At 43.2% G+C, this 27,806-nt stretch overlaps 1 protein-coding gene across 2 annotated transcripts in view; it reads right to left on the bottom strand.

Annotated features, from left to right (window-relative positions):
• LIFR (LIF receptor subunit alpha) overlaps window positions 1–27,806 on the bottom strand; it is a 57,762-nt gene that overhangs the window by 10,240 nt on the left and 19,716 nt on the right. The window contains exons 3-17 of one of the 2 annotated variants that reach the window (XM_075136412.1): window positions 26,054–26,208; window positions 25,207–25,327; window positions 23,058–23,209; window positions 21,172–21,335; window positions 20,086–20,260; window positions 19,536–19,805; window positions 17,318–17,447; window positions 15,353–15,516; window positions 13,769–13,914; window positions 10,849–11,014; window positions 10,623–10,693; window positions 9,981–10,194; window positions 3,970–4,149; window positions 2,280–2,381; window positions 467–634 (exon numbers count right to left, since the gene is read on the bottom strand). In XM_075136412.1, the coding sequence (XP_074992513.1) occupies window positions 467–634; window positions 2,280–2,381; window positions 3,970–4,149; window positions 9,981–10,194; window positions 10,623–10,693; window positions 10,849–11,014; window positions 13,769–13,914; window positions 15,353–15,516; window positions 17,318–17,447; window positions 19,536–19,805; window positions 20,086–20,260; window positions 21,172–21,335; window positions 23,058–23,209; window positions 25,207–25,327; window positions 26,054–26,135 (2,305 nt within the window). In that variant the 5' untranslated portion in view covers window positions 26,136–26,208. Of the gene's footprint in view, window positions 1–466; window positions 635–2,279; window positions 2,382–3,969; window positions 4,150–9,980; window positions 10,195–10,622; window positions 10,694–10,848; window positions 11,015–13,768; window positions 13,915–15,352; window positions 15,517–17,317; window positions 17,448–19,535; window positions 19,806–20,085; window positions 20,261–21,171; window positions 21,336–23,057; window positions 23,210–25,206; window positions 25,328–26,053; window positions 26,308–27,806 lie in introns of those variants that run through there. The other variant, XM_075136413.1, reaches the window with a different exon arrangement.

Below are 27,806 nucleotides of genomic sequence, written 5' to 3'. Positions count from 1 at the left end.
GTGTGTTGCTGCTGCAGATTGACTTCAGTTTCTTACGCTCCTGCTTGTCCTCTTATGTTAATGTGAGCCAGGCTTCAGTTCTGTACAGAGATGTCCTTACAAGATGGGTGCTGGAAGAACATACCCAATCAAATATAGCTACGTAACCTCCCCCATGTCTCATCTACCCAGGGTATCTGTACACAGGGCAGTGTGTCACATTGCCACTTAGTCACTGCACAGCTTTATGGCCTCAGTGAGCCAGGGTTTTCTCCGACTTTTGCCTTATAATAAAAACCAACTGTGCTAACTATACAAGGAGCTGATTATTTCAAATGCTTTTGTCACATATCAGGGGCCGATTATGCCAGTGAGTAATGCAACTGAATTATGATTAAAGCATCCTTTTTAAAAGTGAAATTAAATTATTAAAAAAAAAAAAGAAAAAAGCTGAGCAAGGCAGTTGCAATCTATAGATTTCATTTACCTGATTCCAAAAGCCTGGGCTTTAAAGCATCTTTTTCACCTTTTGCAAAGGAAAGCCGATATCCCTCTAAAAACCCCTGACAATCTTCAATAGGAATGTCTTCCCATTTTACCAATATAGAATCTGAAGAAGTTTCTTCTACAGTAAAATTTGGTGCACGTTTTGGAGCTGTAGGGAAAATTACAATGGAAAAAGCTAGTGAGAAACCACCTTATCATTAAATGCTGAATCTATGTAAGTGTTTCATTAGTTTTATTTCAGGGCTAGCATTTTCAACTTTTTCCTGAATACCTTTCCCTCATTCTCAAGAACATGTGAAAAGGCTTAGCAGGTGATACTACAAAAATACAAGTATGTCAGTCTCATTGTTATTAATTACTGCAGTATTATCTACTAATAGAAGCTGAAAGAAAAATCTCTCCCTGGGCAGCCTTCTTACAGACACATACATGTAAATACCCTTCTTCCTGCAACAAACCCTAAAAGATTGCATAAACATTCAGAGCATACAAATTATTTAGCTTTTAAAGGCTTTAACTCTGTGACTTCATAGCTTGTCCTCAAGTTAAACAAACTCCACATTCCTATCATGGAAATCTACCTCAGCTTAAAAGAACTACTCTCAGCAGGCATCATTCCATAAGCAAGTCCTTACTCCAATACCTGTAACCAACTGAAAGTGTTACATCAGATATTGTGTAAGGTTGTGCACATCAGGACTTAGTCTGATATTTGGCATTGATCTATCAGTGCTGAACTCATGTTTAAGAATGCATGTATTTTTGTCTTGATGGTTTTCTGTCCAAAGGCAAATTTAAAATTTTAGAATGAATCTATGCTTTTGTGCAAAGTGAATACATTGCTCAGCTCCTAGTAAGTTTCTTCTGCATGTTCAATTTTTTAGGGGCATTTTTAGCCCCCCAAAGCCTTTATCCTTTTACCTTGAAAGCTTCCAAACTGTTGAGAACACATACGGAAAAACCTTCTGGGAAACTGTTCAGGATTTTTACAGAGATACAAATGACTGAAAGTTGAGTTTCTGGTAAAATTGCCTGAACCTCACATTCAACCTTAGGAATGAAATAAGCAATGGCATTTTCAAGGGCTCAGATTATGTCTGCAGCTCAGTTTTCCAAGCAAACTATTTTAGCAGAGAACACATTAAACTTCAAAGTGAAATGGGTACTGTAGTTACAATACAATACAGTTGTGAAGTTAAAGGGTAAAGCCACGTTCAGATTCCTGGGAACACAAAGCATTCAAACACTAATGCATCTCCAGGCAAACAAAGCTCAGCCCTGGATCAAACCACAGTCACCCAGACGGGGTTGGTACGGGAGGGAATACAAGTGCAATTCTCAAAGTGGCTTGTACGCTAGGATCTAGTTCTGGTCTAAGAAGTGCTTTTAAACAGAAATGCTGTGGACACTTTTTATATTTGCTGAGCTGTACCAAATGTGCTCAGAAGTTTACTTTGACTTGACAAATCAAAAAAAGTTGCCTCCTTTCCTGCAGAAGCGACCCCATCCCTGTGGTTCAAATATGCCTGTGCCTTCAACTCTGAAGACCACTGTCTTTGAGCAAACTTTTGTGACACCTTGTGCCACCACACAAACTGGAGAACACAGGGTTAGTGCATGCTGGGAACTGGAAGTGGCTAGAGAAACGTATTACCATTAAGTACAAAGAACAAGCAGAAATCAGTAGTACTGTATGGGCATTCTGGTCTCAATCTTCTTAGCCAACACTGAGCTAAAAGTAGACACAGTTTAAATTCACTTTGTAAAGATCCTGAATGATAAAGTGCACTTACGCAGCTCTTTCGTATACCCAGTTATGTTTCTCAATAACTGATATCCACTGGATTTGCAGCCATATAGTGAAAAGTTGTATCTCACGCCAGGTCTAAACACAGCTGCAAGAGAAAACAGCTGTAAGAGTATTTCACTTATGAAGAGCAATGTTTTTAGCTTTCACATGATGCAGACTTATACAAATACATATTAAAAAATTACAAAGCCTTAGACCACAGCGTTAGGTATAAATACTATCCCTACTTGTAATTCCTACAAAAGCTATGCCATCAGATGTGGTTTAGAAGCAGTAAGCAAATCTAGCTGCCGGAGAAATTTTGGTTCTAAACAAATAGGATTCAAAACAATCTACTCAAATTGCATAAATTGCTCTTTCCATGGGGAAACACAAACTGAAGTTACCAGAAACAATCCCCTTCCTTTCCTCCCACGGCAGCCGTGTAGATCCTGTCTCCTCCTCAGAAATACAAATGCATTTTGAAATACCCAGGCTTATTACAGCAACAGTATACAGAAGAAATTCAGAGAACTCTACAAAGTGATAGTGAACCCAGGCCTGAACTGACTCTACAAAACTCAGACAGTCAAAAAATTTCTGCTTCACATGCCTTTGGTGGAGGCATAGGTGTTTGCTACTACAATGTATAAATAATTTACCACTTCCTGGGATTTCCTTAACTCAGGGGTGTACATTACTTTCAAGATTTTTTCTGAACAAGATGCCACTGTGAAACTCTACAGAAGTCAAGTGGGTTTTGCAAAAGTTAGGTCCAGCCAGAGAGATTCTCCTGGCAGGACTGAGCGCAGAGGTGGATTTGCCAGCTTAAGCCCAGCCCTAGCAGCCTGGTAACTCCCACAACGTGCTGCAAGAAGCATCCCAGGAAAGAGCTCAGGACTAGAGCACTGCATCGTTGGACAGACATAGTATTGTCTGCTTAGAAAAAGCAAGCTCCAGCCAGCACAAATGAAAACAACATGGACACAGTGTTGTAATTACAAGCAGGAAAACATATTGCCCCCACTCCTAGGTCCCACTCTCCCCCAAATTTCCTATGTACACAGCTCCAAGTTGTCTTCCCTAATGGAGGCTTTATATCCTAAACTCTTCTATATACCCTTTTAGACAGCAGAGAAAAATCCTACATCTTTCCTGGGTCCTCTCTTTCCTCTTCTGCTCCTACTAGTCCCACCACAGCTGAGTTTCATTTCCCTGATCTGCCCACCAGCATCCTAGAGACCTGGAATGTGCCCTGTTCCAGGAAATTTCAATTGCTGACAGCAAGCCAACACATGGAGGTCACACTTAAAAAAATCTGCCTCATGTAAAAACAACGGATTAGTCTTCCCCCATCCTGAGCAGTGCTGTTTACATTTAGAATCCAAATAAAACCCCAAACCCTAGATTAACCATCATGCGCTAGGCTGAGTTAGGAAGTTGTTGGGTGTAGCTAGAAGAGGTAATTTCAAAACATAAACATAGGATGATAACAGTTAAGTCAAGACTGATATTTGGATTTGGCAAGGCTGTGTAAGGAATTAAAATAAACAGTACCAAGAAGGGGTTCATTTACATACACAAACACACAGCAATGCAACAGACTTCAACCTATAGCATTGGTGCTGCTCTCATTCCACTCGCTGCTCAGGCTCTCAACCAGAAAGACTCACAAAAAATTATTTCTGACTTACCAGACTTTATCACTGCATCTGTTGTATTTGAAGGAAATTTCTGCCAGTCCACACTACAGGGTTCAGACCCAGATGAATGACACCATTTTACTATGTAGCCACAGGTCATGTTGGGGTAAGAATTCCAAGAAATATAAATTCCATTCCCCATTGCCACGGCCCGATCTGTTTTGACATTGTCTGCAACAAAGATGACACAAAAATCCATCAGAGAGCAGACACTTATCTGAAGTTCAAGCTGTAAGAAAGCCTTCCAGCCACAGCACATAGGTTTTGTAAACTGCAACCATTTTTAAGAACGAGAGACACGCTCCTGGTACTCTGAAATTCGAAGTGATGCACTCAGCTATGCTTTCTGAAGTGCCGGAAATCATAGAATCATAGAATCATACAGGTTGGAAAAGACCTCTAAGATCATCGTGTCCAACCGTAAACCCAACACACCATGCCCACTATACCATGTCCCTAAGGGCCTCATCTACACGTCTTTTAAATACCTCCAGGGATGGTGACTCAACCACTTCCCTGGGCAGCCTGTTCCAAGGCCTGACCACTCTTTCAGTAAAGAAATTTCTCCTAATGTCCAATCTAAACCTCCCTTGGTGCAACTTGAGGCCATTTCCTCTTGTCCTATCGCTAGTTACTTGGGAGAAGAGACCAACACCCACCTCGCTACAACCTCCTTTCAGGTAGTTGTAGAGCGCGATGAGGTCTCCCCTCAGCCTCCTCTTCTCCAGACTAAACAACCCCAGTTCCCTCAGCTGCTCCTCATAAGACTTGTGCTTCAGGCCCTTCACCAGCTTCGTTGCCCTTCTCTGGACACGCTCCAGCACCTCCATGTCCTTCTTGTAGTGAGGGGCCCAAAACTGAACACAGTATTCGAGGTGCGGCCTCACCAGTGCCGAGTACAGGGGCACGATCACCTCCCTACTCCTGCTGGCCACATTATTTCTGATACAGGCCAGGATGCCATTGGCCTTCTTGGCCACCTGGGCACACTGCCGGCTCATGTTCAGCCGGCTGTCAAGCAGCACCCCCAGGTCCTTTTCCTCCGGGCAGCTTTCCAGCCACTCTTCCCCAAGCCTGTAGCGTTGCCTGGGGTTGTTGTGGCCGAAGTGCAGGACCCGGCACTTGGCCTTGTTGAACCTCATACAGTTGGCCTCGGCCCATCGATCCAGCCTGTCCAGGTCCCTCTGCAGAGCCTTCCTACCCTCCAGCAGATCAACACTCCCGCCCAACCTGGTGTCATCTGCAAACTGACTGAGGGAGCACTCGATCCCCTCATCCAGATCGTTGATGAAGATATTGAACAGGACCAGCCCCAGTACTGAGCCCTGGGGAACACCGCTCGTGACCGGCCGCCAACTGGATTTAACTCCGTTGACCACAACTCTCTGGGCTCGGCCATCCAGACAGTTTTTTACCCAGCAAAGAGTGTACCTGTCTAGGCTGTGAGCCGCCAGCTTCTCTAGGAGAATGCTGTGGGAGACAGTGTCAAAGGCTTTACTGAAGTCCAGACAGACCACATCCACAGCCTTTCCCTCATCCACTAGGCGGGTCACCTGGTCATAGAAGGAGATCAGGTTGGTCAAGCAGGGCCTGCCTTCCATGAACCCGTGCTGGCTGGGCCTGATCCCCTGGTTGTCCCGGACATGGCTCGTGAGCACCCTCAAAATGAACCGCTCCATGATCTTCCCCGGCACCGAGGTCAGGCTGAGCGGCCTGTGGTTCCCCGGATCCTCCCTCCGGCCCTTCTTGTAGATGGGCGTCACATTGGCGAGCCTCCAGTCGTCCGGGACCTCCCCAGTTAACGAGGACTGCTGGTAAATGATGGAGAGCGGCTCGGCAAGCTCCTCCGCCAGCTCCCTCAGTACCCTCGGGTGGATCCCATCCGGCCCCATAGACTTGTGAACGTCCAGGTGGCATAGCAGGTCATTAACTTCATCCTCTTGAATTATGGGGGGTTTATCCTGCTCGTCGTCCCTGTCTTCCAGCTCAGGGGGCTGAGTACCCTGAGGATAACTGCTCTGACTATTAAAGACTGAGGCAAAGAAGGCGTTGAGTACCTCAGCCTTTTCCTCGTCCTTGGTGGCAACGTTCCCCCCCGCATCCAGTAGAGGATGGAGATTCTCCTTGGCTCTCCTTTTGTCATTAACATACTTATAAAAGCATTTTTTGTTGTCTCTCACGACAGTGGCCAGGTTGAGTTCTAGCCGGGCTTTTGCCTTTCTAATTTCCTCTCTGCACGACCTAACGACATCCCTGTACTCTTCCTGAGTTGCCTGCCCCTTCTTCCACAAGTGGTAAACTCTCCTTTTTTTTCTGAGTCCCAGCCAGAGCTCCCCGTTCAGCCAGGCCGGTCGCCTTCCCCGCCCGTTCTTCTTAGGGCACATGGGGACAGCCCGCTCCTGCGCCTTTAAGACTTCCTTCTTGAAGGACGTCCAGCCTTCCTGGACCCCTTTGCCCTTCAGGACCGTCTCCCAAGGGACCCTCTCGACCAGTGTCCTGAGCAGGCCAAAGTCCGCCCGCCGGAAGTCCATGGTAGCGGTTTTGCTGGCCCCCCTCTTTACTTCACCAAGTATCGAAAATTCTACCATTTCATGGTCGCTAAGCCCAAGCCAGCCTCCGACCACCACATCTCCCACCAGCCCTTCTCTGTTCGTGAACAGCAGGTCAAGCGAGGCATCTCCCCTGGTGGGCTCGCTTACCAGCTGCGTCAGGGAGTTATCCTCCACACACTCCAGGAACCTCCTCGACTGTTTCCTCTCTGCCGTGTGGTATTTCCAGCAGACGTCCGGAAAGTTGAAGTCCCCCACGAGAACAAGGGCTAGCGACTGGGAGACTTCTGTCAGCCTCTGGTAGAATATTTCATCTGCCTCCTCTTCCTGGTTAGGTGGTCTATAACAGACTCCCAGGAGGATATCTGCCTTGTTGGCCTTCCCCCTCATCCCTTCCCACAAGCACTCGACCTCGTCATCACTACCATTGAGCTCTAGACAGTCGAAGCACTCCCTAACATACAGGGCTACTCCACCGCCTCTCCTTCCTCGCCTGTCCCTTCTGAAGAGCTTATAGCCATCCATTGCAGCACTCCAGTCATGAGACTCACCCCACCACGTTTCCGTGATGGCGACTAAGTCATAGCTACCCTGCTGCACAATGGCTTCCAGCTCCTCCTGTTTGCCGCCCATGCTGCGTGCATTGGTATAGATGCACTTGAGCTGGGCTGCCGATTTCTCCCCCGACAATGGCGTGCGGTCCCTAGGCTCTTCTCTAGAGAGCCTGGTTTTATCCCCTTCCCCCTCCGAATCTAGTTTAAAGCCCTCAGACGTAGCCTGCAGCAAATCCCTCAGCCAGCCTTAAGTATGATGACCAGAAGTGCTGCAGCTCAGGACTGGCTTAAAAAGTGCTTTTTTAAGGTAAGAATTTACGGCAGACATCAGGTTCAAATCTGACATGACACCAATTTGGCAGGAGCCTCCAGCTATAAATTCCTGCTGTCATTTCATCAAACAGTTTGCTTTGTGTTTCTTTCAGTGTCTTGCTGTCACTCGCCCGACCACAGACCACCATTTTTTACCAAGAATCAACAGCAGAAATCAAGTCCCTGGTGAACTTTATGGAGGTGCCAGTCTACCAAGGGTAAATTTAAAAAAAAAAAAAAGGTTTGCCTTTTGCTTTAATCTATTTTTCTTGTTTCTGATTATCAAAGGTTTAGCTGCCCTTGAAGTGATCAGATCTGGGAACGACTTCTGATTCCTGCAGCTTCCCTCCATGGCTGTCCATCAGATGGGACCCCGCCGAGCTAAGGGATGTTTTCCAAGGCCACCACAACAGCTGTGGCCCCACAACAGATCTGCAAAAACAACTCAAGGTTTCAGTTTTTCCTTTTTCAGTGTTCTCATTTATGCTTCCTATTGGGTCTATTATTTCATGTTATTAAAGCCATAAACTATGGAAGGCTGAAGGGCAAGGCCAGTTTTTAAGAAGCAGTGCTGTAAAATCTTTACTCTCACAGATGTGCTGTGAATGTCGAAGGACTGTACTTCTAAATAATCTTAACATACAGCTAAGTGTACAACCCTTTTCTAGCTTGCTCATGGCAAGAAAGACACACATGATTAAAAAAAGACAAGCCAACTCCAGAAGTCTTTCAATACTTTTCCCTAAAAAGCTACTATGAATCCAGTGAAACTACACTTCTATGATGCTGGAAGAGAGCATATTTCTAATCAGCCTGCTTTAATTTTCCTATTTACAGGAAAGACATTTTACTGACAATGAGCACATAGTCCCTCAAAAATGCTGAAGTACGCCACACTCAGTTTTATTTCCTGAGCCAGATGACTAGAAATTCACCCAGGGCAGTACTGCTCATTTTGGTGTATTTATAGCTGCAACCTAGAGTAGTAGTAGAAATAACTACTAGCACTACAGTACTACTGTGGTAGGGGAGCCTGTAATAGCCAGATTATATGCCCCAACTCCCTACAGAGCACTTTTCAGAGACAGTGACAAATTAATTAAGGCAGAGTATCCTTTGTTTGTGTTTTCAGTTTGCACAAAACCTCAGCAGATCTCAGGCTTCAGAGCCACTGCTCTCTTACGGACATTAAAAGCACTTTCAGGCTGCACACAGGAAGCAGCCAGAAAAGATGTTTGGGCAGAAATGTCATCCAGTTCAGTGAATGAGTCATCTTTCATGACTCTGTCCGTGACTCAGATAATTCCTATACCAGCCTGGGAGCAAATCTTCAACGAGTACAAGTCGGGTAACACCAAAGGGAACCACAGACATCCAAGAGAAAGCTAAGTGAACGCAAAGCTCCAGCTGCCATCAGCTGTCCCGCACCACAAACCTATTATGGAGACCTCCGCGACTCCCAGAGTCTCGCTCTTTCACTGCTGAAGGAGAGCTGTAAAAGCACTTTCATTCATTCAAATGTCCCATACAATTACTTCTCCCTCGAAGGAGCAGACCAAGAATATACTTTTAGGTACTGGCGTTTCAGAGAAGTACAAGAAACATCAAGAGCAATGGTTTTCCTTCACATAGAAACAAACTCGTATTTCTCTCACTGTGAATCTCAGTCAAAGCACGTTTCCTCCTGCGAGAGATGGCACTGTCTTATCAGAACCTGAGTTACAAGATGGGCAACCCTGATACCTGTTCTCTGGGTGGGGAAAGAGAAGCAGCACCATACATGCTCCTGGCAAACAAGCAGAGGGGCCTGGCTGTGTGAATCTGTCCTCCCTGCAGAGCATCAGGCGGATAGGGGGCCAGAGGTTTGGGCTTTGGGAGGTACGCTCTTTCTGGTGTGCAGGGAAGCATGGACTCTCAATAGCCACATGCAATATTATCTTCTCCCCAAGCTCAGCGTTAGGAGCAGAAAATCATTATCTGGCTCAGCTATTTCTCTTTACAAAAGCCAGCAGCAAGAGTGGCAGTGTTTTAATTGGGAAACTAAACTCCTACCTCCTTTTCAAACCCCAGTTCCTAGCACAAGAGTGCCAACACTTTACCAACCAGTCCAATTAATATTCTCCTGCAGAGCTCACAGGCATTGAACTGACAATTCTCCCCTTAAAAAGCCACACAATACCCCCAAAACTTTATTCTGATTCTCTTTAGCATGTAACACTTTTCAGCGTCTCAACAAGAACACACAGAAATAAACTGAGCTCCCTAAACATCAGAGATCCGACACTAATTCTTTGAAGCCTGATCCTTGTTGTTCTTGGGAGGTCTCCAGAAAAGCGCAAATAGCTGCAGAGACTGCACACTATCACCCTCCTTTTATACAGACAGCACAATTAAGTGGCAAGACGCTACCCTAAAAGCAAAGCAGCAATTTTTTTTCTTCCCCCACCCAGTAGATTTGAGTGGGGAAATAAACCAGAAGCCAAACACAAACAAACAAAGCACGTATCATCTTATTTTTCAATAAACAAACTCGCCCAGGTATTCCCCAAGCTTTGAAGGTGCTTAGGTCTCTGCTGGGAGGACTCACCGCTTGGAAGTTCCACGCTCGTTATCCTTGAAGGAGGAGACGAGCCTGCATGGTTTTTGGCTACAACACTAATTACACAATCGTTTTTTCCAAGTTTTATCTCAGTACTGTTTGAAGGTTCGGTGACTTCTTTATACTCCAGTGGTGTCTCTAGCAGGTAGCAAGACACTTCGTGAGACACTATTTTTCCATTGGCTTCAGAAAGGGATAAAGGCTATGAACAGACAAACAGCACATTAAAACCAAAATGGAATAAACAACAGAAGACATAGGATAATATGAGTTTAATGTCCTGATCTAGCCTGATGACTGTATTGGACTATGAGGCAGAAAAGACACTTACTGAAGTGTGACGTTGAGAATTAACACATAAGTTTCTAAGTTCTTAATTTTCAGCTGGGATGGATTAAAAATTTAATTCTTCATGTGAAATGCTTCTCATGCAATGTTTAAATTATAAAACTTTAATAATATTCTCATTTGTGGAAAAATATTTGTCTCTATGTATGGTTCTATAAAAAGTTAAGAAAAGCAGTCCCATTTATTGACTACAAACTTCACTCATTTATAAATGTGTAAGGAAATATTTTTTACCTAGAGTTTTATTACATAATATTTTAAAACTTTAAATGTCCCATCTACCTTCCAGAAGATTTTTAGACTTTTTCCAGAAGGACTTCTCTCTCTCCAGATATCTGGTCCTCTTGCAGGAGCTAAGAAAAAAAAAAGAAGAGGGTTTTTTTTTCCTCCAAGTTGCACAGTAGACAATTTACCATCTACCAAAAAGTTAGCTTTTTAGATGGCTCATTTTAAAATATATGGCTTCAAAAGTTCAACATTTTATCATCAAAGAATTAAATAAACTTACGGGCTTCCAATGTTGTGTGCTCCTCTATTCTGCTCCAGCCACTCCACATCCAGAAGTGGTCAGCAGCTGAACAGCGCACCCTGAACTGGTATTTAGTATATGGGTGCAATGTGTTCAGCTGAGCCGTGTAAGTTGAGAATTTTCCACCAGGCATGGAGACATTGTCCTGTTAAAAATTTACAAAAATTGACATGTTACATATGTATTTTTTGCTCCTAGATTATGCTGAAAGTTAACACCTAAAAAGGTGTGAACAGCGTGAAAAAAAAGCTGCAGTCAAGCCCTACAAAGAAATTAATGAAAAAGGAAAATATTTCCTATGCAGTCACCCTAAACAAAGGAAAATTTTTCAGAGATCTGCCAAAATAAAATCATACATAGCACAGAAGTTGAAATATGACGGTAGGTAGCACCTATGAGATATAAAGCATGAAGAGGAGAGATGAGCCTTCAACGGGATGAGCTCTGCACACAGTAGCAGGCTGCTGCTTCCCATCTATCCCGTCCAGCCCCTCTCTCTTATATGCAGCAAAACTTCTGCTCACATGAGGCAGGCGAGGATCTCACCTCTGGTATTCAGAACCTGCGCTTCCACTGTGCACGTGCACATCAAGCTGGGTGGACAAAGGCCTTTTTCCTAAGACACACGCACAGAAGCACGCTAAAGACAGTTTGTCTGAGCAAGATGCTTATCATGCGGTCTTCTTCCTAGGCAGTCCTTTTTCCTTGAAAAGGTAGTATCCAAGTCTTACCCAGGTGATCTCTGTTCACAGCTCTCATGACAGGACTAGTCTCTCCTGTTATGCATAAAACAGTGCGAGTCTAGAGAGTATTTCAGTTTCATGACTACTTAAAGAAACCCTAAGCCTGGGATATTTTTTACTGAATCTAATTATAACACATGTGCACCACAGCTGCCAAAACTGGACTCCAAGTGACTTTAAGCTGCAACAATTGTGCTTTTCTAAAGCCAAATGACAACTTGAAAAATATAAAAAAAGTCAACAATCTCTCATACAGATGGAAGAGCTTCTGAAAACATGCTCAAAATGCCATGTAAAACCCCATAACAATTTCACAGCTACTTTTGTTCATTACAGGCAACTCCTGGAGGTTTTTTATTAAGCAACCAGAGGCAACATAACGAGGCTGTAAAAGCATCTACCAAGCTGTTTGCTGTGTTTCAAAATATCTGTAGCTGCAGGCTCTGATACGGGTGCACTGAATCAAACTGCTACAGCAGCATTAAGACCTTACCATCTCCCACTGCCCCAGAGGACTAACCTGGTAGCAGCGCTCACAAGCAAGTGCATGCCCCAGGCTTCAAGCAGCTTAACTATGGCTAGACAGAACTGTGCAAACCTACTTCTTTAGCAGTTTAAGCTAACTGAGCTGGGAGTGGATGACACTCGGGTGTTTGTTTCCCCTGCTGACTGCTCCAGAAGCAGTCACTGTGGCGAGCTGAGAAATGCAGTCAACTGTGGGTGATGGTATTTCAGACTATAGACCAAAATCCAACACAGCTCATCTGTCAGAGCTGTTATGTACATCTAAAAGCCAGTTCCTTCTGCTTTTAATTCCAAAGATATCTATGATTTTCTTTGCAGTACCTAATCTCTGGGTACTACTTAACACATGTCATTACAGAGAAAATATAAAAGCTTAAGGGTTCCACACTCATTAAGTGCTTTGGAAGTATTTTAAAAATACTCTTACAGAGCAGGCATTAACTACTACCCTATTATTTCAGAGGCAAGGTATATAATGATTATCTTCAATCTTAGCTGCATCACTTCTGTGGCTTGAGTGACTTTATTCAAGGCTGTGCCTAACAGACAACTAAATGCATTGGGTAATAGAATACTCCTGCTAAAAATCAAACAAGCATTGTAAAAAGCTGCCCCTGAAGTTCATGTGCTCAAATCACAAAATCAGGCTCTGTGCACGAAGACCTGGTAATTCTGCATGGGCCTACCCAAGCTGGTCAGAGATACTCCATCCGAATGCACAAACACAGGATTCGGGGGTAAACCTCAGGCCAACTGAACATGCAGTTCTGCCATTAGGCTTCCCCAGTGACACAGATGACCCCACACTAAGTTAGGCAATACGGAAGAAGAGGATATAATCCTACCACCTACACTCGGTATCTGATGCTGGTGTCTAAATTAGTATCCTCTGACAGTCAGCAGAGTAAATACGCGTCTCCAGCCGGTGACGCAGAGCACCAAAGCCGGGCAGCAGCTGGAAGCCTAGGTGCTGGAAAATCTGAACCCCACCCAGAAACACCACCTTCTCTCCAGCTGCAGAGGTCTTCAACCGGGGATTACCTACTGGTATGCCCAGTGGGAGAACGCTTCCCTATCCTGTCTCCACACCACTGACATACGAGCAGGTTTAGCAGCTCCGTATTATAGCTACCTGCATGTCAATTGCTGACAGCAAGCAAATCAACTGTTCTCTGAGGGGGGAAAAAAAAAAGAAGAAATTCAACTGCAGACTGCAAGAGGCAATCTGAAACAACCACTGTGGAAGTCTGCAGGGCAGCAGGACATCCTGGAACAAGTGTCTGTTAATACAGTTTGCATGAGGAGGGACAAAGCACAAGGACTGTTACCTAAAGGGTCCGCATAAAGCACTATGCACCCTCTCCAAGTACCAAATTAACATGGTGGGTAATTTTACTTCCCTCTAAATTGTTTAAAACCAACCAAAAAAAAGAAAGCGGGCAACAATGGAGATGAGCAGAACTTTTTCTGTACTTAGTAGATGAACTTCTAGTCATTACCACATGAATCATTTAATAAGATGATCAGAATGAAGCTCTTAGAGAGAAAAGAATTTGAAATGTAATTAGTTCAGTGAAAAAGATCAACATCTGAGCCAAAAAAAAAAAAAATCCATTAAAAGCAACACTTACCAGTTTTCGCTCAGAGTGACCACTGCTAATTTCAATTTGACACAGAAGCCTGATCTCAGCAAAGCTGCCATTTATAAACCAACGCAGAAGGACGCTTGTAGAGCTGTTCCCAGAAACAGTTAACTTTTCTGGAGTTTTTGGATGAACTTAAAAAATAAGGAAAAAAACCTCAGTTCTAAGAAAAAAACATTCACGTTGTTAGTTCAGAAAAATCTGATTTTAAAAGATCAGAGAGAATCAGAAGGATAAATAAGTGATCCGATCAGCAACTAGGACAGCTAGCGCTGGGAAGGCATTTGCAAGCAATCTCATTCCCGATGTCTTCTCAGCTATCAAACATTGTAACAGATGTACTTAAAGCTGAGCGTGCTAGCATGTGTGATAAGGAGCTGGGGATGCAGAAAAACATTTTGCCTCCTACTGACTTTATCAAAAAAGCAAAACACAAGCTATTTCAGAGGACCACAGTGATGGATGAAATTCACTCATCTTTGTTCACCTTCTGGGAGCTTTGTAAGTTAGAACTTAAAATCTGCAAACGCGGACAGGGTAGGACTCCTGAATGACCTCTCCCTCCCCAAAACTCCCTTCATGGATTTTTCAATAATATTCAGTACTACTATTCATAGCTATCAGAGAAAAAAATCTCTACTGTTGGAATTGGTCCGGTTACCCTTAAGGAAATATGTACTCTATGTTGGGAATTAAGTGGACAGTGAGGGAAAGAAAGGAAACAAATAGGAAATAGCAGTCGTATCGGCTGGGTACAAAACAGCCCAGTTTATAATTAAGAGAAACAAATTACGCTTTTTTAGGACCTGCCAATTTACTCTGACAATTCTAATCTCAGGCTACTTGAACTGGGACATGGACAGAAAAACCCCACCATCTTCAATTTCAAATTCAGTTTCTCGGAGAGAATGGCAGAATTCCGGAACCCCTGAATCCTCAGCTGTGGTTGTGGAGGCAGGTGGAAACGGAGGGGGAAGGCAGCACTAGAAAGGTGGTCACCTTCTCCCCTTCCTTGTTTAAACTGAAGATCTAATGAAAGAAGTAATTTCTTTCTACAAACCACGACAGCAGATGATCATGGCTATTACCAATAGCAGCTAATACTCCTGCTATTACCTTTTAGTGTTACTTTTTTAATGCTCCAAATCCTGCTGTTGTAAACCTGCATATTTTTTGCTCTGTAAGCAGACACTGAAATACAGGGTCACTCACAGTTCATAAAGTTACACCTAAATTTTAATTATTGATGTGTAACAGAATACGAAGTAATACATAAACAGCAGCTGGCTAATTATTAGATCACAAGTAGCATTTATCCACACAGCAGTGTATCCAATCTGGTAGCACTGCTGTCAAGAACTAGCATCTCCCTGTACACCTAATCGTTGCCTCAGGACATGTCCTAAGCTATGTTCTTTTCAAGTTCAAATTACCGAACACAGCGAAATACTGGTGACAATAGAGCAAAGTAATGACAAGTATACCACGTCACAGTTGTTCAAACCCAAAACAAAGCAAATGGTTAGCATGCAATAAACGTATCTTTTTGCCTTTGTAATTCTTAAATCTTACCCCTTTGAGTTAAATCAACCAAAAGCGATGACTCTGTTTGCCCGATAGGATTGGAGACGCCTAATATGAAATCATAGGTTTTTTGATCAGCCAGTACTGGAAAGCCACAGACACGCTCTCTGTTCATTTCATTGACTTCACATGAAACATTTTTACCAGATATTCTACAAAATAAAAAGCAGGGGGGGAACAACTTAATTTTTGAGTAAGATAATTTCTAGCAATAGTCAGAAGTCTAGACTGAAAACACAGTGAGGAACGATGGGTTCACAGAATGATTTGATCGCAGAGGCACATCTAACACCACAATGCAGGTTAAAGTGGCATCAGTCATGACTTGCCCTGTTCTCACGTGAAACTCTCCTCTTCCACTAGCATAACATTTCCATCCTCTCACTTCTCAAAAGCTTGGAAAACAGGTAGGTCTTGTAAAACCACCTCGCAAGTCACAACTAAGATTCTGATTTAAAGTATCTTTGTTCAGATCAGCGTACATTTGCATTTAAAAAATGTTCTTAATGGCTTTCTGAACTAGGGAGATGTGACACACATTATGTCTTTCTATCAGCCCTGCCAAATCTAAACTAAGGTTTGTCACCTGGGGTACATCCACCAGTCCCAGTGATTTTAAATCAAAAGCAGGAGAGGCAGTCTGGTAACAGCCAAGACCAGAGTTACATCTTTAGGGGTAAAATCTAAAGTATATATCTGTATGTATGTACGTATATAGAAGTTGCTTTAATTACAGTCTGTGTAAACCTCTTATTCAGTAGCACAAGTTTAATTTCTTCCTTCGGGCACTTTTGTTGTGTTCTAGCTGAGCTCTCTCCACATACTCTCTATTTCAATAGCTCGGTGTGGGCTGAGAACAAGGATGAGAATATTTACCCTGAAATGCATCTCATCAATCTCCTCACAGCTGCGGGCTGAGCGAAACAAGTCTGAACTGCATCCTCGTTTGCGAGCTGCGTATGGGCAGCCAGTGACTGGAGCTCCTTTCCTTTGAATACCTGCTCTGTTTTGTCCACCTCTTTGCACCCCACCCAATTACTTTTTTAGCACTAGCATCCTGGACGACATCTGTGACCATAACTCAATCCTCGTTGCCTCTGACTTGCTTCAAAGCCTCCATGAGACTCCATTTCCCATCAGTTTGTGTGACTCAGGCCTCTCCTGGCTCCTTTCCCTGACTACTCCTTTGGCATGACGGGGGAGCCTCCTCGCCACGGGAATTTTGTTAACTCCTCGCTAACTTCTAATCACAACCACCAAGGAATCCCATTTGCAAGTGCTATTCCAAAACAGCGATTCTTCACTTTTAAGGCTTTACACGGCCTGCGATGTAAGACACCAGTCTCCACTTCTTTCTGTGGATGATGCCAGTGTTATTTTCCCTTCCAGTGTTTTCCAGGTAACATCACTTTGCCTGCTCTATACTATCTAGTTCTTAATGCTGGGAGGAGAACGGATGTAGGCTTATTGCTGTTTTCCCTAGCAGCATTTGGAAATGCCCCGTGGCCTGTCTTACATTTGTTCCTCAGTGAGTTTCTGTCATCCTGCATTGCAGAAGCTCAGCAAATGTCTGACAGATGATCTGACGCAGGTTTCACATTAAAAAAATTTTAAAATTAGTGAATGACTCCTACTATCTCCCTATATTTTCATATTGGTCTTATCTACATGTTGGCGGCAGCCTGACAGACTAAGCCCTTTAGTTTCTCATGAGTTCATAATGACATAAGTCTTTGGGAAAAGCCGTTCTTAATTCCCATTGGAATTCTGCAGAGCTAGACAAGGGCTCTCCAAGTTTAGTTTAGTTTCAACGTCCACTAACTCTTGAAAAGTATTTTAGGCTTTAAACAATGGAGACTATCTCATTTAAATAATGGTGCAGTGAAGTCACAGGCAGCAATGGATATATTCCAGTTCTACCCTTTTACTCCTTTTAGTGCTGAATTATATTACCTTTCAAATAAACTGTATTTTGTTCTTCGTTTTCCGTATAGTCCACTGGGTCTGCCTGGTTTCCAGGTGCATTTTATTATCAGGAAGTTGGATGTTTCACAGCTGAGGTTTTGGGGAGTATCAGGGGCATCTGTAGCATGAAAGGAAACCAAAACAGTTAGCCGATGTTTTGCCAGCCTAGTGTGACAGTTGGGACGCTAAGTTCTTGAAAGCATCACCATTCATTTATGCTGGATCTAGATTGCGTGCCTCACAAATACATGGTAATAGTTACACTCCAACCATATAAATAATATGCTTAAAAAAAATCCCAGTAAAACAGATGGATAATTATTATCAGCCCCATCTGACTAACACTTGACTCTAGGCTTCTAAGTGGGTGGGTAATCTGATAAATCATATGCAAATATGTTCACAAGCTCCAGGCTCTGTCCTGGAAGTGTTTCACTGAAACTCTGCCAAGACTTTTCCAAAATTCTGAGCATCAGTTTAGCTGCTGAGCAATGCAGGAATGTTGTTGGCTGTGTGTCACATCTTATTACATGCCAGCCCCACCGCTGCTTTGAACTCTCCAAGCAAGTCATGTCAAGGAGATGTTCCCTTTAGCATGAATTCCACACTGAATTTGAAAGTTAAAGCAAGCCCCGAATGGCTTGTCCTCTTCACTGTTGCTTTGGAAGTGCCCATCTTTTTCTTTTAAAGCTTGTCCTTTGCTCCCATACTACAGCACTGTTGAGTGTCTTCCTGGAGAAGTGGCTCCCGACAGAGAGGGTAACCATGCTAACATGAGACTAAGAGAGCAGTTATTTCAAGTCTCATACACTTTTCCCCAAAAGGTAGCACAATAATATCCATGTAGCTGCCCTAGAGAAGGGGCACTAACACAAGAGGCAACAGTGGCAGGCTTAGTTCAGATTATGAGCAGCGGGCCAAAAAGAACATTTATTCTGCCAGGCCTACGCTTAACCACGGTGGCGTGCATACACATTTACTTCCTCTACCTTTTCTTCCCCAAATGTCTCTCATCAGCAAAAGCATCATGCAAAGTCCTCTCCCTTCCCACTAAGTAGGTGCCACAAGAAGAACACTGGCAGGAGACAGACTTCGTCACATCCCAGCTCTTCAAAAACCACTGTATGGGAAAAACCTACGGGATTAGGTTCACGAACAGCCTTTGTTCATGAACCACTGACTTATTTACCTGGAAGATTCTCCCACAGAAGCAAATACTGCACAAATAATGTAAAGATGGCTCAGAAGTCATAAAAGGTTGGATTCTGTTTTCTGTTTGCTATCACACACTTAATACACAAAGTCAATGACAGGAGGCACAGGCTGGAGTTGGGAACACGCTTTTAGAATGAGTCCAGTCCCTCCTCTCCTTTCCCTCAATCCCAAGGGCCCTAAGTTCAAAGGCAGGCATTTGTAACGGGGAACAGGATTCTAATGGACAGCTATCGGAAGATGATAACTCTCAAAACCCCTGTGGGGAAATCACACAAAGCTCTGAAGCGACCAATTATGGGAAAGAAGAAACAGGTACTTTCAGTAGTTTAAGAGGTATCTGTATCTGAAAGAGATTTCTGAGGCTGGCATGGCTACACGGAGAAGATACACAGTGATTCAGTATCTTTAAAGAAAATACTAAAAGAATGTTTAGAAGATTTTCCAGGAAAGAGGAACTGTCAGCTGGGTTCCTTTGCTGTAATTAGCTCTCAGGGAGCTACTGCCCTGGATGAGCATCTGTTGTTGTTGTTGCAAGTCTAACTGTTTTATTGTCTTCATCTGACTGGTTGGTAAATGAATGTTTTCACTTACGATTCTTGCTCTTACTCTCACCTTGTCATGGACCAAACTAGAACAGATGTAAACCTGAAGTGATAAGAGACTGAGGATGAATCTTCTTATGGCAATAAACTACTAAGTATTCCAGATCATGAAGAAGTGCCTTAGAAAAAGAGATCACGGAGAGAAGCACTGGGCCAGGTTCTAAGAGAAGAGGGCTTACATGGGTACCTCCTCATCCTCCCAACCTTGGTGTCTTCTCCATGGGCTGGACTTTCCACAGTGAAATCAAACAAATAAAATCCCAGTTCATCCTCAGAAGCCAAAGGCCAAGCGAAAAAAGAGCCACAATAGTATTTGTTTCCTAGCAGAACCTTAAGAGTCTCAAAATGATTTTGATTTTCCTAAGGTTAGTAAACATAACGATACATACATCCTACAAATAAGACAGTTCCATCCATCTCATCTTCGGACAGTATGCACACTACATTTGTCCCACTGGTATCTGAAGCACTGGCATTTAGCACTCTGATTGCACTGCTCCGACTGCTCAGATGTATCATTGGGTATATTTCTGATCCATAAGTTATCCGTTGTATCTGCTGTCCTTCTTCATGGACACAACAAATTGTCACATCTGAACCTACTGCCACCACGGTGTCCTGAGGGAACACCCCACTCCCATTGGGCTCGGTATCTCTTCCTAGCAGAGAAGGAAGAACAGAAAACAAAAACAAACAAAAAACCTCACATGAACAATTTGCTATAAACATGGTGCTGATCAGCTAAAATGTGACTTAGGAGCACTCCAATGCATCCAAATCAATGTTTACGAGGTTTCATTAACTAACGATCACATTATTTCTCTCATCAAAACACCCCCAAAAGCAGCAGCCCATCACTGCCTAGGGCTTTTCCTCTGATTTTGGCTTGCTTTTCGTAAAGCAATCAAAGTCCATGTGGTGGCAAGGCAATAAACATACCAGGGATCTCTTCCACCGGGCTCCAGTCACTCCAATCCTTGGGGCCAACGAACTGTGTTACATTAATATAACAGCGAATCTTCACATAATGCGATGTACACTCCAAAGGCATATCTGATGTCCAGTTCCAAGAAAGAATGATGTCTTCATGAGTTAGTTTTGAATAGTAAGTTACCTACAAAGTTTTCCCCCCAAAAAAAGAACCAAGAGAGAGTTTATGAGCACCTGTTAGCAATGACCTATAATCTCCCAAGTGTCAACAGAATGGCAAACTAAGTGAAGTAAATCACAAAATCCTGATAGATGGTTGGAGCGTCCCACCTAACTTTCAGTGTGTTGTGAATTTACTTGGACAAAAGCCTAAGATGCTAAACAGCCCACCAGCCAGGTAGACTATGAGCCAGAAATACCAGAGGGCAGACATCTGAGTGAGAGCAGGAAGCTCGCCAAGCATTTCAAAAGGTATACTGCATCCCAGTATCCTGGGCCTCTCCCAGGCAGGGAAATATTCCAACTTTTCCAAAATGAAACTCTTCTAATATTTGTCCCAGGCTGACATTTTACCTTTTCTCCATTCCTAAAAATTATAGGACAGAGCTATAAATTGGCCTGGAATAACTGTGGTTGCAAAAAAGAGCAAACTGAACATTCAAAAACCACCAAGACTTGATACACTGTTGGAGAAGCAAAGCAGAGATAATGGTGTAAAATATCTGCCAAATTCATAAGCAAGTTCTAATTAAAAAAACCTGTACTAGATTAAAAAAAAAAAAAAGCTGTGACTGTGAATAAGTAGAATAGAATCATTAATGTTGGAAAAGACCTCTAAGATCATCGAGTCCAACCGTCAACCCAACACCACCATGCTCACTTAACCATGTCCCTAAAAAAGTACTGACAGTATAGTAGCCAGCGTCCTCATAACTTTGAAACTTAACAAGTTACCTACCAGAAGCATGACTACACTCAGGTTCTGCAAAGCTCTACAATCTTCATTATTCTCAGCTTTCTTCAAATGACATCCCAGAATATTACCGAGGGCAAAAAATGTAAATATATTTTTCATAAAGGAAGTAAAGGACTTACTTGTGTGACTTTTTCCATTGCTTCTTTACGGAGTATCTGAATCTGCCAGAAGGCGTCCAGTCCGTATGGGAAGACTGATCCGTTATCACTCCACTTCAGATTTAATGTGGAAGTTGAAAAGTCAGGTGTTAAACTAAGAATGCGTGGAGTGAGAGGAACAAATGCTTGAAAAAGAGAGAGGGGAAAAAAGCCATATTCAAGTCATTACTCAGCAACACCAGCCCTACAGGTGTTTAACAGCCACATCTCTCTGCTCTCAACTAGCTAGTAGCTGTAAAACGTAACTCAATCTCTGTAATTAGAACAAGATGGGCTCTATCATTACTTGAGCATGAAAGTTCCCAGGAAAGCACAGGTGCTAATGAGTCACCAGGTAGCATTTTCTTCTAACACCTCAACATGCAGATGTATGAGTAACTGATCATGAATATGACTCTTCATAATGCATAGTAAGGAAGACATCATACCTTTCGCAACCTTCATTCAGTGGCACGGATAAAGGAAACATGGCGACAGTCTTTGAAGTGTTCATGAGAACACATCTAGGGAGGACAATGGAAAATCCCCGAAAGGAAGGGGGGATTTTGGAGACCAGCAGGGAAGAGGGGACTTGCAACAAAAGCTAGAATAGGGAGAAAGGAGAGCAGAAGCACAGGCTGGAAGAAGCTCACATGAGGCTCTGAAGAGGATCACGGGGAATGTGGTTTTGAGCTACAAGAAATATTAAAGGCATGACATGGTGATGGGGACTGGACAGGGAGATTAAACAGAAGCATCTCTTCTACGAATGGGTAGTGGTGAAGCTGAGAAGCAGGCAAGAGTTATGGCAGATCAAGCGTTATGGCAGTTCATTGGGCCTGGTGCAGGATAAATCCTAGTTTTAAAATGTGTGATTTATCCAACTTCGGTCCTGGCCAAGGCTCTGAGAGCCTGCAAAGTGTTCAGCAGAGTCAACACACTACCCAGGATAATCTGTGACGAACCTGAGAAACCCATCCTGCCTGGAGTCAGCAAGATGCTGGAGAACCCAGTGTGTTCCCGCATATTTTTGAGTTGTGTTTTGTTAAAGTTCTTGAGCTGCTCTCATCTGAAGAGAAAATTGAGCCATGGAGAAGAAGTGCTACTGACTTTAGATTTTGACTGCACTAAAGAAATAAGCAGGCAAACCGAAATCAAAGATGAAATTATGAGCAAGTGTGGCAGATGGTGTCAATGCCTCCTTTGGGAGGAAGGAAGTGGGAAAAAGTCTAATTTATCTAGAACTCCAATACCATGAAGCCTACCTCCCAAGCATAAATGTATTTGCTCAGTTTCATATACATTTGAACAAAATGGGTAAGTTGGGCATATATTAAGAAAATATGATTCTGTCAGGAGTGACATATGATATAACTGCCCTTAAAATGCTGTGAAGTTGCAGGAATAAACTATTTAATTCTGTAGCAGTTCAGCATTTAAAATGGGAGAACAGGCACTAGGAAGTTTATTCTCCCTTTCCCAAGTCAAGTCTGAGCAAATGCTCTTTATGCCCCATGCAGGTACTTCAGTATGTAATTAGAAACTTGTTTACAAACCCTTCCTAATTTGCAAGTAGGACAAAAAAAGGCAAAGAGTGATTAAGGGGATATAACAGTGTTGTACTTTGTTTTCCTCCTCACATTCTGCACTTGATTTCTCTGCTATGATCTATGGTTAAGAGGGGTTTCCTTTCCCCTGAAGGGGGAGAGAAAACAACCTGTTATGTATGGTAGATTCATATGGACTCAGCACATGAACATTTTACGAACAGGAACACTGCCAAAGAAAACTGCATGTATATACACTTCTGCAGCATTGCTAATCATAGTATAAAGGCCTTACGTACACACATAAAACCTGATACTTACAGATGTCTTTCTTGTGAATTTCAAATTCTTTGGTACCAAAAGCAGTTCCAGAAATGCTGTTTGTGGTTATTGTCACCGTGGTGGAACTCTCTGGGACTGGAATCTCGACCCTTTTCTCCTTAGTTTTAAAACACATTGAAGGGTGGAGGTCACTGAAAAGAGAGAGGATTAAGCAGGTATTTCAGCTGATAGGAAGCTAAGGCAAGTGAAGTCCTATTCCTAGGACACTAATAAAACACAAATTCTTTGTAATGTAACAGAGAGCTCCATATCAAGTCTGTGAAGGAGTAAGACTTGCATGGGCTTTGGTTAGTATCAGATTAACAGGCATTCCCTGTGCACTAGTTGTACAATGCAGCTACTTAGTTGTTAAGAGAACACTTCAAAGTGAAAAACCGACTTTTTAACCAAAAGACACATTTCTGAAACCTACAGTCACCATGACTCAATGTTTCAAAATAAGCAAAATAAAATCCCCCAAACTCAACAGTACCTCCCCTTCCCTTTATGTTTCCTGACTCCCTCTCCCTCCATTTCTTCTCAAAGTGATGGGTGCAAAGAGCAAGCTCACCCATCTGTGTCCCCATCTCAGAATAAATGTTTTAGCTCCCTTCTGCTGCTCAGCACGTAGGGAAGGAGCAGTGGGCAGTGGAGAGAACAGCTAAGATCCCAGATGGAAGTACAGCCTGCGCATATTGTTTGTGCAGTGCTCAGCACAATGTGATCTGGCCTTTGTCTGGAGGTCGTAGATACACACAGGAAACAATAATGGATGGGTCAAGTCTCGTTGCTCATTATCATTGATACGCAACTAGAAAGGCAGAAAGTTTGGAAAAATCCAGACTTTCCTCTTGGGGGAATGATGGGAGGAAGGAAAGCAAAGAGAACAATGCCAGACTTCCTGCTGAGGGACTGTTGCAACAGGACCCTAGAGCTGCCATCGGCTGGAATCAAGAGCTTGGGCTGAACTTTTAAGATTCACGCAAGACTCCGGGCTAGCGAAGGCCAGCTGAGACTTGAGTGCTCGGAAAGGCTATTCCTCTCCTGTACTGAGATATTATTAGAGGATGTTTGGGCAACTGAAAAACAAGATCTCTTTCCCTCAGGGAGGTCTGTACTAAGCTCAGCCCTCAGCCTCTCTGCTTCGGGGACCCAAGCCTGTTCTGCTTTGCTAAGGAGAAACAGCAGCAGCTACATGGCTGTTCTTGTTTAGAGGGCAGTACCTCATGAACTCTACACTCCTGAACTCTGGCCGCAATGTCACATATATGTGGGTTTTTTGTATAGAAATGATAGCTGGCAATGCAGGAGGAATAATTAGACACAGATAATCAAACATGTAGGTGGAGGAAGTGCAGCCAAGCCCTGGGACCCCAAGGAGAAGTCTGGGCTGCCTGCAGAATTTACAGGAAAAAAGACAGTACAAATATCTGGATTAGGGGCAGGATCAAGATGCAAAAAGGATTTGAACTCATCCCTAGCACATGATAAGTATTTGGCAGACGCACAGCATGGGGAATTGCACATGTAGTTCTCGTTAGTGAAAAACACACTGAAGATTTAGGTTTTTTTAACATTTCTCAAAATTTTCAACTCACATTCGCTTCAGAAAAGCTATTGTAGTTGTGGAATAATTTCTACATTTCCTCTAATACAATGTTCTCCAGACAGATTAAAATTTATAAAGGCTATAAGACAGCCACCAAGAGATTTTTCGTGTTTTTCCACATGTGAATCTCAACACTTATGTCATATATTCTACCGCTTTGGCCCATAATATCAGGATTCGCTTCTTCCAACTATCATTTCCTTTTGGATTGAACCTGGTATGAAGATATCCCTCATGAAAACTCTGAGCAAGGGCTAGGCAGACACACAGAGAAGTCTGAGTAAATGAGAGCATCTTCCAGTCCTTTGAAGAGAGCAAGCAGGAGATCTTGGCAGCAGAATTGTTAGCATGAAACAAGAGTTTGCCAGAAACCTCGCCATTGCCTGAGTTAACAATGCCTGGAGGGAGCACCACCCAAGGAACACTGATGGGGAGATGCTGGGAAACAACAGCATCACAAATTCCATGGGCAGCGACTAAGGAATAACTATACTTGCATCACAGTTCGGTAATTTTCAACCAGGTATACAGGGGACTTACTTCGTAGTATAGCAAAAGTCAGTTTGTCCATGTCTTCCTTTAGAAGAGACATTCCAAGTACAGGCCATTTTACGTAAATTGTGCGTTACACATTTCAAATTCTGGGGGTGCCCCAGAGAACCTGAAATCATATAAGAAATACAGTCACAAACTGCAGGACAAAAATGACCAACTGTAAAACAACTAGATGGTTCACATCTATAGCTATTCTTTTTACATTTTTATTGCATGCATGTCTGACCAGTATTTTAAAACTGTTGAATGTTTTGTGTGCCTGATTACAGACAGCCACAGACTGCCAAGATTTCTAGAAGTACCTAAAATCTGGGTTTATACTTGTGTGCAACGACACAGGCAGCTGTCTCTTTCCACAATACCCATTCCTAACCTTGTCTAATAAGCAGGCTTTGGGCCAACGGCAAAACCGCAAGCTTTGATGATAAACTTAATGAGTTTTTTGCTCTCCTCCGTTGTCCCACATGGAGGGCAATTAATGACAGAAGGGCAATTAATGATAATGTGTGAAATTGTCGCAGACAGCCGACGTACAGCAAGAAGATCTCAATGCGGACATGTACACCAATGGCATATGCAGACTATCACAGTTGCATAATGGAGAATTTAACACCCAACTTTGCACTGGTTTACAAGATGCCACTGGTTGCTGGAAAGCAGAGACCAGGCCTGGTAGTACCTCCATCCCTAGGATGTGGGAGGACCCTGTGAGGGTCCACAGAGGTGACAGTTTTTGAACATACATATAGTAGGAAAGGAACATAATTAAATGGTGTCAGTGCAGAAGCTACAAAGAAAAAGCAATTAGTGAATTACATTGCAATAAACTCACCTATCTCTTGGCTATATATTAAGCTTCTTAAACATAAAATAGCCAGTGCTAAAAGGCAGCGGAGGCTTGAATTCTTCCACATTCTTCCACTGTTTGTTTTCAGAACAGCAGCTTCAAGCAGGAATAAACGTCATCTTCCAACAAGATGGTTGGTTCTAAAATTAAAAATAAAACAAAAAACCCTTTGAAATTCCAGAGCTGATACTCCACAAACACCACTTCTTGTTCCACCTATTTTTCTTCCTCAGTGCTGCTCCCAGGTGTAGCAACTCCTTCCCCTTCTTTGGCTGGCAAGCAAATCTTTTCACTGTCCCAACCACTCCTTGATCAACATGTTTTCAGCGAGGCATTTCAAAGATAACCTCAAGAATTAGAGACATGTAAAACTCAACTGTCCACAGGCATCCTTCAGGACTACCTGAGGCCAGAACAGAATAGACATGGCAGGGTATTCCCCTAGAACAGGTCTCTTCAACTGAGATGAAATGTCACATTCACAAAGGGTCCTGTATACCGTGAATGGAAATGTCCCCTGCTTCGGATATAAGTTTAAGGGGACAGGAGAGCCCACCTGTTTTCCTCTCCCCTCTGCACACTTTTCATATTGCTGCTACTCAAAGCTACGGGATGCCTGAGACACTGCAGAACCAGATCTGATCACCCAGGATCACTGGTTCAATCCAGTGTTAAGCAATAATTTCTGGAGAGAAAAAAGGGAAAAAAAAAAAGAGAGCCATTTCTCTACTGAAAGATACTTGTTGCTATAAATATTGATCTTAAAGTAAAAATTATCTAGGATATTACATTTAACGTGTTCTCTGAAGATTAATGGGTTGCATGTTTTCCAAAGAGAAGTTCAACTGTTCAGCGGGATCTGGGGAACACATTCAGTTCCACCCACACACCGGCCACCATCAGTTTTTGTTCTCAAAAAGAAAACTGCAGGAAAGCTTATCCTAAAGCCCAGCCAATCCCTGGTGCATTTTCTCCCTGCCACCTGAAAGCTCTGAAGACTTGAGCACCCTCCCAGAGACCACAACTCCCATGCAGCAAGGGGCCTTCTCTCAGTGACCAACAGCAGGTCGTTTTCATGTAAGAACACAGCTGAGCCAGACTCTCCTAGAGAGCAGTTTCGTAAAGCTCACATTTTGCCCAGGCGACGTCTTTTAAAAGTCTCAAGTGGAAAGGCTCCTGACCTTGTCCTAGAAGTCTCTTCCAAAGCTACATGTACATCATTGTCAGAACAACAGACTTGCCTAGGAGCCTCTGTAATTTTTAAAGAAAACTCTCTTCACTGAAGTCCTCTGTGGCACCAGGAGTGTGCTCCCTCATCCCTGCAATAAAACCGTATGGTTTTTATTACTTTTTTTTAAGGAATTCTCCCTCAGGGGACAGCTGGGAATGCCCAGAATGCTCTTCTGTCCCTCACCAATCTGCACTGTGCGAGGAGAAACATGTCAGCACTATGTCAAATAACCCAGAGCTGTTCACAAGGGGCCACTTCTTTCTCTTGGTCTGCAACAACCAGACTGAGGGAAAGGCTCAGGCAGCACAGGAGCTGAGAGATGCTGTGGAAAAGGTCAGTGTTACATCTGGAGGGAAGAAACACCCTTAAAACTTAGTAATTATTTTATTTTCACCATGTTCTCAAGCCACCTGAAGACCTCGCTAAAAACATGCTAATTTAAGCTATACTACCCCCCCACACACATTCAGTTCTACTTTTTATATATTCCTAAACTGTAATATCCAT

The sequence above is a fragment of the Calonectris borealis genome, chromosome Z, assembly GCF_964195595.1.
Source record: "Calonectris borealis chromosome Z, bCalBor7.hap1.2, whole genome shotgun sequence".
NCBI lineage: Eukaryota > Metazoa > Chordata > Aves > Procellariiformes > Procellariidae > Calonectris > Calonectris borealis.
The sequence above is the reverse complement of the archived record's forward strand: the minus strand, read 5'-3'. Positions and strand labels throughout refer to the sequence as shown.